Genomic DNA, 16397 nt, shown 5'->3' with positions numbered 1-16397 from the left:
ATGCCTACCGAGTCAAAGTTTTATTATTTCGACTTAACCCAGTCACAATGTAAAATCTAAAAATTTTAAATATGGAATAAATTATTAATTAAGGATAATTAGTTAAAAATAGTTAATTAATTTAATTATATTTTTGGATTGCTAATTGAATCCTTGGGTCATATTTAGCTAGGATGGAAGTTGGATCGAATCGGGTGATATCGGGGGGAGCAAAAATGACTTTTTATTTGTCGCATTGTGAGTCATGGCTTGGGTGGCGTGCGCTATGGTACATGGCACAACTAGACAAGTTAAATTTCAAAAATCATCAGAAAAAGGCAATTTTTATGGAAGAAACCCTAGAACATGAAGGGAAAGGCTTTGGGCACTGTTATGGCTTCATTTTGGGAGGATTTTAAGATAATTTGGGCCTTTAAACTCTTGAGTAAGTTTTTCACCCTTCTCCTCTACCTTTTTACCTCATTTTCCATGGAATTTGGAACTAGGTGAATTTACTTTGAATGGATTAAACTATGGGTCTATGTTTTAAATATTTCAATTGACTCTAAAGGTTTGATTTAAGTTTTTTAACCTTAAATAAGTTGTAATATGAAGTTACTTTATTGTTTGGTGAAAGTTGGATCAAGCCCTAGCTTGATTATGAGGTTTTGAAGTGAGACAATTTGAGATATTAAGTGTTATGTTGTGATAGGGTTAAAGGGAGGCTTAGGGGGAATGTGTGGACAAAGTGTAATCTTAAAAGCCTCTTTGTTGAGAATATAAGTGAGAAGTGGGAGAATTGAGATGTTATTGATAGCTAATGGTGCTTGTATTAATTGAAAATTAACATATAATATTTGTTAATGTAGATTGTGGTATGGGAAAATTTGCCTTGATACAAGAGATTTAGTACAATAGGTAACTCATTTTAGTAACAAAAGAGTTAAGGTAACTAGATATTTTACATTATTTATTACCTTGTATAAGTTATTCTCAATTGTTCTTATATGATTTGTTATGTATATATATATAAGTTTTGCAAAAGCTAACCATTTTAGAAAATGAGTGGAGTATTGATTTGTGAAATTTCATATTTTTGGAGTAAGTAGTAAGAATTATTATATTTGCTTAAACAGTGGTTTATGCATGATCAAGTGGAGATGTATAGTGAAGTACGACATGTTAGAGGGTAGGAGGTCACCCTAGTGGAATTAGTAGAGATTAAGTCCTATGGTATTACTGGTACCTTTGGACACCAAGTGTAGCTCGTATTTCTCCTTAATACTCAAAAAAGGGTGCGGTGTTAGAGACTTACTCTCCTTAGTACCCAAAAGGATGCGGAGTTATGGATTATGTTCCTTAGTATTTGTAGGATGCGGTGTTGGAGTAATGACACCCCAAGTACTTGTAATAGGGGAAACCTGTAGTGCTGAAGTAGTTTAGGAAACCTTGGCATGGTAGTCCTACCATGGATGGTGAACTTGGGGACCATATATATGATTTAGTTCCGTGAAATAGCCTACTAGTTCAGTCACAAGTATTAGAAGATTAGATGATTAGCGATCATGAATTTTATTGTGAAAAGTTGTATATCTTGTGTTTGTTATACATGTTTTAAAGCTTGTATATAACTTGACATATTAATCGATATTGTAAATTATCTTAATTACTGAGATTTTTATCTCACCCGTGGTTATCATTTTATAGGTTCTACCACTGAGTTTGAGTAAGGGAAGGAATTAGGCAAAGGCTAACGTACTTACTACCTTACAATTGTAATGCCAAATTTTATTTTAAGTTGTGTACGTAGACTTACATAGATGATAACATAAGTTGCCAACTAGGAATGCATATCATTTTGATTGATTGCACTTGTATTATATTATGTTATTTTATATTTTAACCCAATGTTGTATATGATGTGAATATGTGGTGGCTTATGTGGTGATGGGCTAAAATTCTAATACGAGTACAAGGAATGTTGTATACATGTGGTGATAATGTATATGTGATGTATTATGTGATAATAGAGGCCAAATGGTGTATGTAGTATTGATTTTGTGTTTTGGCCATATTGGGTGAAATTGGCATTAAGTGGCCAAATTTTATATTTGGCATGTTTTTGTGTATTTAAATGCTCAATCAGGTATATTTTAGTCTATTAAACTTAGTTCAAGCCTCAAAATGAATTAATGGTATAAGTTTTAAGTTTTGGGTACTTGGATGTTTGAAAATCATTTTAAAAACTAACTTTTACATATGACTGTCTAAAGTTCTCATGCGGTGTCGGATTATAACGAAACTTGTACCATTAATTACTTATTGAACAAGTTTCACGTGGGTACTTGAATCATTCCAATTAGATATTAAATGAGAAAATGACGCACGTTTGAAATTCGTCCTAGAAGGCTATTATGACAATATTTTTGCTGTCATAACAGGGACACATGCGCCACGGCACATTGCACGCGAGTCGTGGTGCATGGTGCAGTGGCTAAATTACCCTCTCTGTACCACATGCTGTGGTGTATGAACCACGAGCTACGGCGCATATATAAAAATACTTAAAAATGACATTTTGACCCTATTTTCAAGTGTTTTGCTTCCCAAAACTTTTTCATGCTTCCCATATCCTTATAAATTATTAATTTTGAGCTCAAACTACTTATTTGAAGGGTTTTTATAGGATTTCAAATATTTCAAAATTATTTCTAAAAGATCATTAGTTTTAACCCTTTTATATTTAATGTGAGCTTAGGAGCAATCCTTGCTCCTAATTATCATTATTGTTGTAATTTTGTGGTGAATGTTGGTAATGTCAAGGAGAACATTACACACAAAACACTAGTTTAGTCCCAAAAGACTTTTCTATTAGTATAGGGTAAGAAATTAATTCTTTAAAACTTTCAAATTTAATTTCTCACTAGTTAAAACTAAGAGAAAACATGGTAGAATTGGAGGTTAAGGCAGTACGAGACTTACCTGATAAGTAATAGGTCAAAAACGTCACCCTTTCTCCTAGAATCACTTGACAGAGGTCCCTTCTCTTCTCCACGTGTGAACCTCTTTTCCTTTTTCTTTCTTCTATTTCATGAGCCATTCCACAAAGCCATTTATCAAAGTTCTACATCATGTGCCACGGCACATCCATCCTCTGTTGCGGCGCATGGTACAGTAAAGAAAATCCTCATTATACTCACACGCTCTACCACAGGACCTCATTTTTCCTCCCATATTTGTTCATACAACATCCCAAAAGAGTCAATATAACACTTCATTATCCAAAATACTAATCTCACATTAAATCATTAATTTAATTTCTAATTAGTGTTAATGTAGAAATAAAAAATTTGGTATGTTACAATTACAAATGACTCATTTAGCCTTTTCTTAATTAAACTATCCAGCTTATATCCTATGTGCAATATCTCCATCAATCTTCTTATTTTGTTGAATAATAGCTCCCAAATATATAACCTTTTTCACTTAAGATATAATTTGGTCACACAATTTCACTTCCAAATTTCTACTCATTGGCTTCTTATCAAAATTACTATATAAATATTCTGTCTTACTCCTACTCAAACAAAAATCTTTTGACTCCAATATCCTCCTTCATAACTCAAATTTACTGTTAATCTCTTCTCTTGTATCTAGAATAAAAACTATATTATTCGCGAAAAGCATGCGTTTGAGGATTTTCTCTTGAATATGTTCAATCAAAATATCTAAGATTAGATCAAACAAATAAGAACTCAAAGATGATTCCTAATACTATCCAATCTTTATAGGAAAGTCTTTTGTTTCACTGTCAGACTTTTTTATATTAGTTATTACCCCCTCATACATATCTTGTATAGCTCGAATATGGATAATTCGGACACCCTTCTTTTCCAAAGCTTTTTAAAGTATTTCTCTCGATACATGATTATAATTTTTTTTTTCAAATCAATCAAAACCATATGTAAATTTTTACCTTTGTATATATATTTTTTCATTAATTCCCTTAGTAGATCTTCTATAGTTGCCCTTCCTGGCGTGAAGCCAAACTGATTCTCAAAAATACCAGTTTTCAATTTCAACCTATCCTCAAACGCTCTTTCTTACAATTTTATTGTATGACTCATAAGTTTAACCCCTCTATAGTTAGCATAATTCTAAATATCTCCTTTATTTTTGTAAATGCAAACTAAGGTGCTTCTCCTTCAATCATCAGATATTTTTTTTTGGATTGTAAAATCTCATTAAATAATTTAGTTAATTATCATACCCCTTCTTCACCCAAACATTTTCACACTTCAATAGGGATACAATCAGATTCATTAACTCTATAATTTGCCATTTTTTTAAGAGCTTTTTTATCTTCCAATCACTTATCCTTCAATAGAATGACAAATTTTATTTTTCTTTAAAAGTTACTAAATCCTTCAAGTTATTAGACAAACCCCCACCATCATAAAAAGTTTAGAAAAACTCCTAAATATACTTTTAAAAAAATTACCATTTTTGGAAACTTCTATTTTTCTCTCCTCCCTCTTTTCTTTTCACTTCTCCCTCCATCCAAACCAAACCTAAAACCCTAACTCTTTAGAGAGAGAGGGGGGGTCTCAAAAGGACCTATTAATTCAAGTTAGATCCTAAATGTCAAATTTTAAAAATTAACAACTCAATCTTTCAATTTTATAATTTTATTACGATAAATTTACAATTTGTATTCTAAATTTTACCAAGAAAAATAATTTTTTTAATTCTTTAACTATGTTAAAATTTAAAAAATAAGTTGCAAAACCATCATAACACAATTGTAAAATTAAAAAATTAAGTTATAAATTTTTAAAATTTGATACTTAAGATCAAACTTAAATTAATTGATCATTTTGGAAAAAAAGGACCTTTTTATCATTCTCCCAAAAGGGGAAAAAAAAAAAGGAACAAGAATTCCATATAAAAACTTCAGCTCGAGGTGATAATTATATTTAAAATTTGCTGGATGAAGTGTAGATCAAACAAGAGAAGCCATGTTATTTGAGCAGATTATACATTTAAATTTCTATTGGTTACCCAAAAAAAAAAAAAACTAAAACAAGCTTGAAAAATTACATCATACCGATAGAACAATGTTTTCCTATTAAATTCCTATACCACAATAGTTAAAGAAAGTACCGCCGCCACAAAGTAACAAACTACCTGATTCTATTCTATTTTTCATCAATACACTATCAATCAACAAATCCTCCGCAGAAGAATTGCAATCATACTTGTCAATGTTATGGTAATTTGATGATCTTACATTGGATAACTTGATCACATTTTTGTCCAAGTTCTTGATGTATTGTTCAATGCCTTGATGAAGTTCAGAGGTTTCAGACGGCTTCTTTGCAAAGGAGAACTGGAATTTGGAACCACTTGGACTAAGTTGATCTTGTACAGATGCCATGCTATTAATGCCTTGATTTGGTTGTGAAATTCCACTATGATTATTTATGGATTGTTCCGGATAATAGAACCCCTGTGAAGATAACAAAATTATTTTCTGAAAAATTTAGTTCCAGTATTTCTTTATTTCTTTTAAGCATAGAGGCCAACAAAAGTACTACATGTATCAGCCTTGGAACTTCAAAATCCCCTAAACCTTCCAACCTGTCTTGCACACACTTGGTTCAACCAAATGAAAAATAGCTAAATCAAGAGCAGCTCATGAATGTAAATCCAAAAAAGAGAAGAATTTTTTTTTTCAAAAAAAAAAAAAAAAGAGCAGCCATGAAGTTATCACTCAGTTCCAAACTGGATCCCATTTCCACGCTTTTCTTCTTATGCAAATAAATAAATAACGAGACAATTGCGCGCGCGCGCATGGAAAAGCATTTTATGAGGCATGACTACAGCAAATTTATCATCGTCATTTTCACAAAATAAAGTGTTTGAGATTACAATTAGTCATGAGCCTGTTGGACCTATTAATGAAAATTGGAAATTAAAGCACTTAACTGACCTCAGGTAATTGTCTGTCGGACACAATAGGAGACTCAAATAAATTGAGTGGTGCATCTTCTTGTGATGAAAAATCAGAACTATCAAATGGGGATAACGATACACACTCATCAAAATAAGCCATGGCATCTTCAGCAAGACGTTTTGACATCTTTCTTCTTTCAATGCTAGCCTGTGAGCACAGTTTGGATAACTAACAACGGAACAGGTAAACCTAGAAAATATAGGATATCTGCATAGTTGGTAAGCATTAAATTTCTTCTTTTCTTTCCTTTTTTTTTTTTTTTTGAACAAGTGCATGAATCCTCATTCACAAGGAAAGAAAGTCAGAAATAGGCAACCTAAAACAAGAAAGGTAAAAAGCAAAAAATTTCTAATATCTATGGCAGTCAGTAGACATTTTACCAAACCCAAGTGATTAGATGAATTAAATTTGAATTGTGAGCTTTCTTCACACGTATGCTATCTTCACATTTAAGAATAAACCAATTAGGGAAATATTGACATCCTCAGCATTAAAGCAGGTGCTGCAATGGTGTGCACTCCAGTTATAATATGTACAAGTTACTGGAAGCTTGGAGAGTATTCTCTCCTTTAACTTTCTCTCCTCTTCCTCTCTTCTTCCCATTGTAACCATTGGATTAAAATTTGAACAGTTGAGATTTAATATTTTATAAAATTATTATTATAATTTTACATAAGAAATACATAAATAAATTTAAACCGTTAAAATTTGACCTAAACAGTTTAAAATTGCAGTAGAAAAAAGGGAAAAAAAATTACTCAATAAAATATTTTAATAGACAATTGTAAACTGTTAAGATCAAGTATAAATAAAATTACTTGTGCATTTTTTTATAAAAAATTATAATAATAGTTTTATAAAATTTTAAATCTCAACCATTAAAATTTTGATTTGATGGTAGAAAAGGGAAAAGGAGAGGATCCTCTGCCAATATTCGTGTGATTTGGAACATTATATTTCAGAATAATGATTAGGAACACGATGATTTTAACTAGTAGCCCGACCACACAAATGCCTTCACAGTGGTGGATAGTGTACACAATATGGTCAATGTTTATGCACAGAAAGATGCATGCTATATCTTTTTTGATAAGCAATTATGCACATGACATAGCCATCGCAATAAGCTAAACAAGACAGCTTTGGCCATGAAAAAAAAGGGGGGGGGGAATAGATGACCTAGACAACAAAAAGGCTAACGAATGTTACTTTTCTTGATGAACGAGACTTCTGCACATTTGGGGTCTTCGGATATGGAAGAACTTCTTTCAAGATTCTATCCAGTTCTTGTGTACGGTGCTCCTCTACAGCCAGGTCAGCCTGAAGTTTTCTAGCCCGCTCCTGGGACTGCATGTTCATTACAAGGTTGACTTCAAGGAGCGCAATTTGAAGGTAGAGTGAAGAGAATTATGAAAACATAGCAAACAGAATATGAAAAGAATAAAATCATTCAACAGCGGCATATCTTTCAATAAGACTGTAGAAAAGGTCCTGGTGAGCACACAACTCGTCAGAACTAAATATATTTAGAAAAAAAAAAAAACTAAACTTTTATGGGGAGGGAGATAAGTCTTTTATCCTGGTCCCCAGATTTGCTTTATTAAAGCAAACAAGCACATCCTCCACTACAAGATGTCAATATACTAAGAAATAGAACAAAAATCTGACAAAAGCAAAAGTTGTAACAAGTACTCCAGCTACTGGTGCAAAAAAAAAATTGAAAATCACCTCTTCAAGCTTCTTGGCATACTTTCTTCTAACATCCAAAACCAACTCCACCGCACCAGGGTTTACCAAGTCAGGAGGAATATCAGCCGCGGTTATAATAGACATAGCAGTAGCATTACTACTTCGGATAGCCTAAACTCAGAAAAAAGTTAAAGAGATTAGCCTTCCACAGTCAGGAAAGTAGAATTTCACAGCTGAATTGATCAATTGGAACCAATCAATTAGTAACTGAAGAACCAGAAATTTTGAAGTACATACAAAACTACCTATACAAAAAAGAAGCTATAAAAGTCAAGCATTTCTATAGCATTTTTCTGTCTTTCGAACGTGGACCATGATCTAAATCAAGAGACATTTTCCTCAAATAACAAGAATCAAATAATTTGACAATTACATATAAGCCCTCTCATTGACAAATAAGTCCCATGAATTTACAAAATACAACCAAGTCTCTTGGTAACTAGTTGTAATTTGTCATGGGTGGGAAATAACCACACTGTCCTCACTTCATATCTATTCAGTTGATTTCAATTGTATATTAAGATATTCAGTTATAAATATGAGGAGAATGACTTTTTTTTTTCTGGGCTTATGTTTACAACTAGTCCTCACAAATTAGACACTGAAATATTGTAATTTATAACTGAAATTTCATAATTTACAACTAAATTAGAAGTTGGGGCATTATGGTCTTTTCACACCTATGGCAAATTACAACCATGTCCCAAGGGAGTACTTGGCTGTATTTTTACAAATTCGCGACACTTATTAGTAAATAAATCCCTTATTTGGGACTTGTACATAATTTTCCCTAATTTATATCCAAAGAATGAATTGTCACATTCTGTTTTGTGTTACAATCTACCATATTGAAAAAAGTTAACCCATACAGTTAACCTCTAATTTGACTCTGACTTTCCTTCAAAAATCAAGAGAGACACTACGTGCATTACCACCTCTCGGCAATGTAATTGGTAATGTTTCATAATTGTAGACATCAGTTTCATAGGTAATGAAGAAAGGGGTTGCACACAAGACAGGATAGGATAGGCTAGGTTCCAACTCAAGCTATGCCTGACTAAGTATGAACTAGGTGTAAAAGATCAAGTCTGTGGTCTTGGTCTGAACAAGTCTACAGCCAGGCCAAGCCTAACTGAGCTTTTTCTTTTTGAATAATTTCAAAACTTTAAAAGCTTACATTTTTTAAACTATTTGGCCATTTTGAATTTATGACCACTCATTTTGGTACATCTTTACAAATATATACAGTGGAAACTAACAAATATATACATTCCATTACATTCCTTATGATTCTTTGAACTAAAAAGAGCACTTAGGATTTCCTCATCTGGGATCCGTATGGAAGGGGATCAAACCAGCCATTGTCAACAGCTTGATGCCCTAAACTATCTTATTTTTCAGTTATGAACCTTCTCACGTTACCAAGTTCAATGTTGGGCAGATAGTCAACACTTATACATTTCTATGCATGAGAGGAGAAAACACAAAGAAATTGCAAGCAGGGAGCGAACCTTCAGAAGGCTATGGAACCTGTTAGTCTTAAAAAAATGCATTTACTATCAAAATTTTCATCTTTCTTGCTTCTAACTCTAGAATTACACGTTTTTCATCTTGCCTTCTCTCATCTAAACATGATAATCATACTGAAGAGGGGTCTAGCAATGGTAATGACTCCCCATTTATTTATAATTTGTAAAATGTATTTAAGGATTTTTTACTCAAAATATAACGGCACCTGAAAAAAAAAAATTCTTTTTATTAGGTCATTTTTTTTCTTACTAAATACAATGTATTTAAGGATATTATGTAGCCCTGGACCTTGTTCTTACTAAATTGGTCCAGTACAATTTGGCCAGGCAGCTAGTCATTCATGTTGGTGTTTACCCATATTTGGAGCACCGGTTATAAAGTTAAGGTATATAATTGGCTCCAATATATCAAACATTGAGAGATGAGAGAGGCCCGATCTCAATTAGTCGGGCCCAATGAGGCTTCTAGAAATCAGTTTCCAATTGGTATTTACAAGAGAGAGAGATAAGAGAGAAAAAATGTAAGTAAAACAAAGACTGAGAGTGAAGAAGCCACAAGATACACTTTAACAGGTTATTTGTGGGCTATATTGGCTACCATGCAGAATCAATCATGTCACAATGGCAATAAGATGTTGCTTTTCTAATGAATCAGCATAGCTTGGGCAATTCATTCAAAAATAACCAGAAGCCTTAGATTTGGATAAGCCAAAGATGAGGCCAAATGGTCAGCAAACTTACACTCTCAAGGTCATTCTGAATCTCAAAAATAGCATGCCTCACTTCAGAACGAACTGTTTCATATATATCACTAGCTTCCAATATATCTGGTGGTGCTGACTGCAGAGAACGAAAATTTCATAAGTTATACTAAGAACTTTCAGTTGCCATCAAGAAAACTTGCTAATGTAGAAGCATTAAGGTTTCCTACTAGTAAAACACCAAAATTCATTCCAATAAGCCATGACATCCAGTATTTCTGCTATTAAGTACAAAAGTGCATATGTGTACCATGACATATACCATTGGACTGTCAAGAACTCACCTTCATTTGTTCACAAACTGCTTTGATAGTTTTCTCTTCAGAATCCCAAACTGAATTTGCTGTTGAAACTGCATCCTCACAGTTTGGTTTATGCAAACGAGACTGGGGAAGAAGCACAATTGTATCCAAAGGGGGAAAAAAGTTATTAAGTAAAGCAAACACACGTAGCAATTAGACCAAAGAGAAAAGTTAAAATTTTTAGATATTTTAATAAGAGAAGGTTTTCTAATAAAACATGACAGATGAAGGATTTTATTTAACATGACAAAGTCTTTCAAAAACAATTTGTCCAAATGTTATATTTTGATGGGTAAACTAAACTAGATAAAAAAAAAAAAAAATACCTAAGATTTGTTGTCGAAGTTCCCGAGATCAATTGGGTACTTACCGAAATCACAGCTGAATTAACAGAAGCCACAAAAGAGGAATCCTGGCTAGACCAAGCCTGCAATTTTTTCGTTTGTTCCATTACACCATTGTTGCTTCTGGACAAATCACCTTTCCCATTACTCCCCAAAAACTTTAAATTGCTTCCATCTTTAGATTTTATTATGCTGCAATCTTGCTCAGCTTCGCTCTGTAAATCCAACAAATGCAATATGTTTAATCTTTCCCCATAAAGCAAAAGCATTCTCATGGTACAACTACGGAAAGAGAGAGGGAGAAAACTCATTCTGATCTTGACAGACAGGTGAATTATCACTCTGGTCTCCACATAGACTTTCTTTTAATTTGGTTTATCAATCACTAAAATACTTACAACATTGCCCTACGCACGTATTTTCATCCAGAATTTAGCACAGAATATAGAAGTGATGACCTCTTGGCATCCAAATTTCAACTATTAAATTTGGCGCTAAATTTTGAATGAACATATGAAAATACACACTACATTTCACGCATATTAATGCCTGGAGACTAATTTGAAATGAATAAATGATATGGAGGTCCGAATCGAAAGTTTGCCTGCATATATGGCTCCAAAATAGAATTTTCCTTAAAGAGAATTTCAGACCTCAGAAGTGGAATAATGTCGTCTAGAAACCGGAACTTCTGAAGCCGAACGATTACGACGGCCATTGTCCACTCTGGACAAACTCCGAACCGTTTCCTTCCGACCCATCATCGGCCCCTCACAGTTCAATGCATTATCTCTCATCACGGATCTCCCTCTCCTACCATATCTACCATCAGAATCTGTAGACTTCGCACTAGCAGGATCCAAGGTCGTAGTTGTAGTTTCGTCTAGTTTAGCAGTTCCAGCATTTTCCACGGATTCGTTTTGACCTTCCCGAGATAACGCACAGCTCAAAAACAAAGGATTATCCCTCTTGTTCACAAACTCAGTAGATATATCCAAGCTAGATCTTGGAAAGCACTTACACTCCTTGATCTTCGAATTGGAGCTTTCTTTCGCGCTTTTTCTCTGGATTCTCTCGCAGAAGCTACGGTACCTGAAGAAGTTGTTAAATTGCCTCTCCCAGAGGAGGATTTGAAGGCTGCAACAGCCATTGCGTTAACGAAAAAATTTAAAAGGACTGATTTCGGAGTTCATGGAAATTGTGAGAAAAACATGAGGTATTTGATTCAGATTTAGAAAATGAGATGAACCGAATGTACTGTGATGATAGAGTTGGAAACTGAAGAGATAGGTAAATAACGAGTCTATGTTGAAGAGACAAAATCCTCCGAAATGGACAGATCGTTTCTGGGATAGTTTCAATTAAAGGATGTAATTTAATTATTAATAAATTTAAAAAATATTTAAAGTTTTAATTTAATTTAAGAAGGCTTACATGAAAATAATTTTAATAATATAAAGATAAAAATATTTTTTACTTGTTAATTTTATTTGAGATACAAAATTATTAGTTATTAATTTTTTACTTTATTTATTAATTTATTAATATAGATTGTAAATTACATGAATTGGCTTATAAAAAATTATACAAAATTTGAATATCAATTGTTCGATCACAATCAGCAATATCAATTATTAAATTGCTAACTTTATTCTTTAATTTATTAATATCAGTTGTAAATTATAAGACCTATCAATAATTTATAACTGATGTTAATAAATTAACAAGTAAAGCTAGCAAATTAACAACTGATGTTGCTACTTGTCAAATAAATTGATATAATTTACAACTTATATTAGTAAATTAACAAGTGAAATAAGAAAATTAATAATTAATAATTCTACATCTTAAACAAAATTCACAAGTGAAGCTATTTTGATCTTTTCATCATTAAAATTATTTCCACTTCAATCCTCCTGGATTAAATAAAACTTTCATATTTTTTTGGGATCCACTAATAATTAAATTACATCATTGGTCCTTAATTGAATTTTTCCCTTGTTTATATGCATAACGGTGGCCTCCATTTTGATATTGAACAACATTTCTTTTTTTCTTTTCTTTTTGGGAAAAAATTCACTAAAGATCCTTGGACTAAACTTATTAATAAAGAAAGCCCTTAAATTTTTTACATATCACTACAAGTTAGGATACTGATTTAATATTAAATTTTATAAGGAAATGACAATATTGCTCCCCATTGAAAGAAAAAAGAAAAGTTGAAGTTTAGTGAAGCAAAGCAGTGGATGAGATAGATAGAAGAACAGGAACGCTCTCTTCCTCTCATAGTCTCATAACAAGCACGAGCAGTTAGTAAGTTCTCTAAACTATAATTCTTTTCTATAATTGATTCAAAAATATAGTTGATTTGTGGTTAGAATTAAGACTATACATAATCGAGAAATACCTCTATCTTCTCTTCCTTCGACTCGTCTTCTCTTCCTACCCCTAATGTATTTTATAGCTTGTTTTGTGGTTGGGAACAAGATTATATATGATATGCTTCATTAAATGATAGGGTTGTTGGGAACAACTTTGAATATATATTCTATTTATTGTCCTTATGACCTTTTTTTTACTTAAGTTTCTTTTGTTGTTCAATTTCCTATTGTTGTTATAAATTAGGCTACTCTAGTTGTTAACTTATAAATTGACAATGGTATGAGTTGTCAATCTATGTAATGTTGAAGTTCATTTGCATGTTATTGTTGTAGATATGCCAATGTTTAATTATAATGTGTTGCTAAGTAATTAAATCTCAATGTGTACATGTACAGAGACTCATGATAAATGAATAGTTGTTTTAGGAACCAACTATACTACATCTTCCATTTAAGGGGGGCATTTAAAAGTGTAGGTAGAAATATCATTTATGAAAATAGTGCTGTACTTAGAAGATGGATAACTAAAGGGTGAGTTATGAAGAAGTTAAAAGCTATTGAACCCTAGTTTTGATAATTACAAAATAAACAGAATTTTTGTGCATTTTAGGCTTTCTTAATTAAAATAAATGGCTTAACATTAAAATTGGCTAAGTGAGAGCTTACACAAATAGAAGGTATGCTATCATGGTAGTTAAGTATTTGTAATAGGGGATGTAGAAGCAGAATCATGCTAGTTTAGGAACAAAACTCTGAAATACAATAAAAACACAAGAATAAAAAGAAGGGGATCAAATTTATGATGAAAATAAAGAAAAAAGAAAATAAACAACAGAATAATGATCAAGGATAAGATCCTCTAGAATGCCTACCTCTAGAAACCTTAACTTTTGAAGACACCATAAAAGTTGATCATGCTTTTGATCACGTCTGTTTCTCAAACAGGATGCCACCACAAAGCACGAAGGCTCACAAAAGTTATAAACTCTAAAATGAATAATTTTATTCAACTTTTCTTTCATTTAAAATAGGGAGCATGCCTAATATATATGGGCTCATAGAGAAGACTATTTTTTAAAATTAAAACCTTAATTTCCTAATATTAAAAGAAGAAAGAAAATAATATAAAATAAATATTTAGTCACATAATTTAAGAGATGTGATCTTAAAATTATGGGATTACAAAACTTAAAAATTAAAATAATGTAATTAATCTTAATCTTTAACTAGACTCAGAATAGAAAATTATGACTAGTCTTACTCCTTAAAAAAGAGAGTCAAGTTAAATGACCATTAAAATAGAAAACAATTTATGAGACAATCAAGGGATCATAAAGTATTTAAAATTACACCACCCTTGACTTCTTCACTTGTGTTTCATGCCTCCTTGCTTGCAAGAGACTCAATTTGTAGTATTCCTTGCATTGGGCTAGGGTTTTCATTTCTTGGGCTTGACTCTTCATGAATTTGAATCTTAAGCACATTATACACTCTTAAAGGCTCTCCTTTAGCTTAAGAGGAGTACCCCAATGTTTTCCAAGCTCTTGGAATTCTTGCACAAGATAAAACATGTAACATCTGGGAAAATTTAATCCTTGTTTATTAACCTAATGAGGGTAATTAGTAAGTTAATGAGGTGTGTGGCTAAAGGGGCTTAATTTGGTATAATTGTTGTGATGTTAGCCTTAGAAGTGGTTCTAGATCAATACCAGGTCACCAGGGCAAGGAAAGAGGAAGAAAAAGTGAAGAATTATCCTCTATGCCACATGTTGCAATGTATGGTCAATCTACCGCGGTGTACAGAGATGAATTTGAATACAATGGGCTCCTTTGTGCCATATGCCGCGGCACACGACCAAAAATCTAATATATCATATTCATATCAGCATGAGAAAAATAGAAAAGAGGAAGGAGAAACTAAAGAGCTCTTCTTTTGCTATGCTAAGGCACATTGTAAGATCACATTGAGGCTAGATTGAAGCTCTAAAACACCTAAGGTAAGTAACCTTAGCCTTATTCTTCCTTTCTCTCCCTCATTTATGATGAAATTATGGCAAGGTTTGAGTTGAAAGATGGATTTTCGATCCATAGGAGTATGAGTCCGATTTCATTAGTTAAAAGGAGTATAATAGGAGTTGTTTAATGTATTGGAACACCACATTAATGATTTTGGAAGTGGTTGATCCATGGAGCATTTAATATCCAAAAATTAACATAGATATGGTAGTTGGAAGATGTTTATGTACATTAATGATGATTTGAGGTATTATTAGTGATAATGTGCATTAATAGAACCTAATGAGCCTATTAGGTACGAATGGGTAGTGACTATGGATTGATAAAATAGAGCGTGTGGAGTTATGTGTTGATAAATTTTCAAGAGTTAGGCAATAATGATATTCTTATTGTATGGATGTAGTGAGGTTTATTTTTGGCACCATTCAAGCTTGCAAGAAGCTTGGGAAGTTGGTATAGTAAAGGATAAACCTTTGACCTTTTAAAGGTTTGAGATAACCGAGGAAAACTTAATCTTTATAGTTGAATGTTAATTGTATTTGTGAAATGTGAATTATGATTTAAATTAATGATGCATATTGGAAAATGTTTAATTTGCGAAACGGTTTTTGAAAAGAAAACCTTGATTATGCTACCCTTTGTGTTTTACGAAATTGATTGTGATTTGTTATTATGGGTGGAGAATTGTGATGTATCATGTGAATTATGTAGAGAAATTGAATATGGTTATATGAGATTAATTGCCATGAATTAATTATTGAAATGCATAATATATGATAAATATGCATAACATGATCATTGGCGGGAGTTTGCCTAGGGAGAAGAATAGATTGATTTAAATCCACATGATACTGGCAATGATCATTGGAATCAGGAACTAGCCTTGGTACCAACCGCTAGAATCGAGAGATAGCCCTTGTCCCATGGTTGATTTGAGATTATCCCACTTGTTCTATGAGGGACTCGAACTTAACTAGTCTCCACCAGTTTATGAGGAGGCTAGATTAGGGGTACGACACCCCATGGTTATTAGTATTGGGGGAAACCAGATTACATAAGTGAGTGAGTTCACCCTAGCTTGGTAACTCCTCACAAGTAGAAGGTTGGGTTAGTCCTTGAAGGACGTAGCCACGTGATAGTCACCAATTTCATGTCAAAGGTAACAGGAGGATATAAAGTTAGCATATGATCATGCATGTAAGTCTGGCCACATGGTTGTTAGTTTTTGTGGTTCGGCATGTGTTGAGGGTGCATGGTTGTTATTCTTACAACCTTATGTTATGTTTTATGAATTAACATGATAAGTGTATTGTGGCAAGC

General features: G+C 32.7%; 1 protein-coding gene across 1 annotated transcript; it reads right to left on the bottom strand.

The window, feature by feature from the left end:
* Window positions 1–4917: 4917 nt before the first annotated feature.
* LOC129312323 (uncharacterized) lies at window positions 4918–11994 on the bottom strand. Its single transcript, XM_054954869.1, has 8 exons — window positions 11334–11994; window positions 10707–10895; window positions 10319–10420; window positions 10015–10113; window positions 7724–7855; window positions 7205–7342; window positions 5972–6142; window positions 4918–5488 (listed from the first exon to the last, which is right to left on the bottom strand). The coding sequence occupies exons 1-8, from the start codon at window positions 11475–11477 to the stop codon at window positions 5108–5110; spliced, it is 1356 nt and encodes a 451-aa protein (XP_054810844.1). The 5' UTR covers window positions 11478–11994; the 3' UTR covers window positions 4918–5107.
* Window positions 11995–16397: the final 4403 nt, after the last annotated feature.

The sequence above is a fragment of the Prosopis cineraria genome, unplaced genomic scaffold (assembly GCF_029017545.1).
Source record: "Prosopis cineraria cultivar Desert tree isolate PC_DT_omini unplaced genomic scaffold, ASM2901754v1 PC6, whole genome shotgun sequence".
In the NCBI taxonomy this organism is placed as follows: domain Eukaryota; kingdom Viridiplantae; phylum Streptophyta; class Magnoliopsida; order Fabales; family Fabaceae; genus Prosopis; species Prosopis cineraria.
The sequence above is the reverse complement of the archived record's forward strand: the minus strand, read 5'-3'. Positions and strand labels throughout refer to the sequence as shown.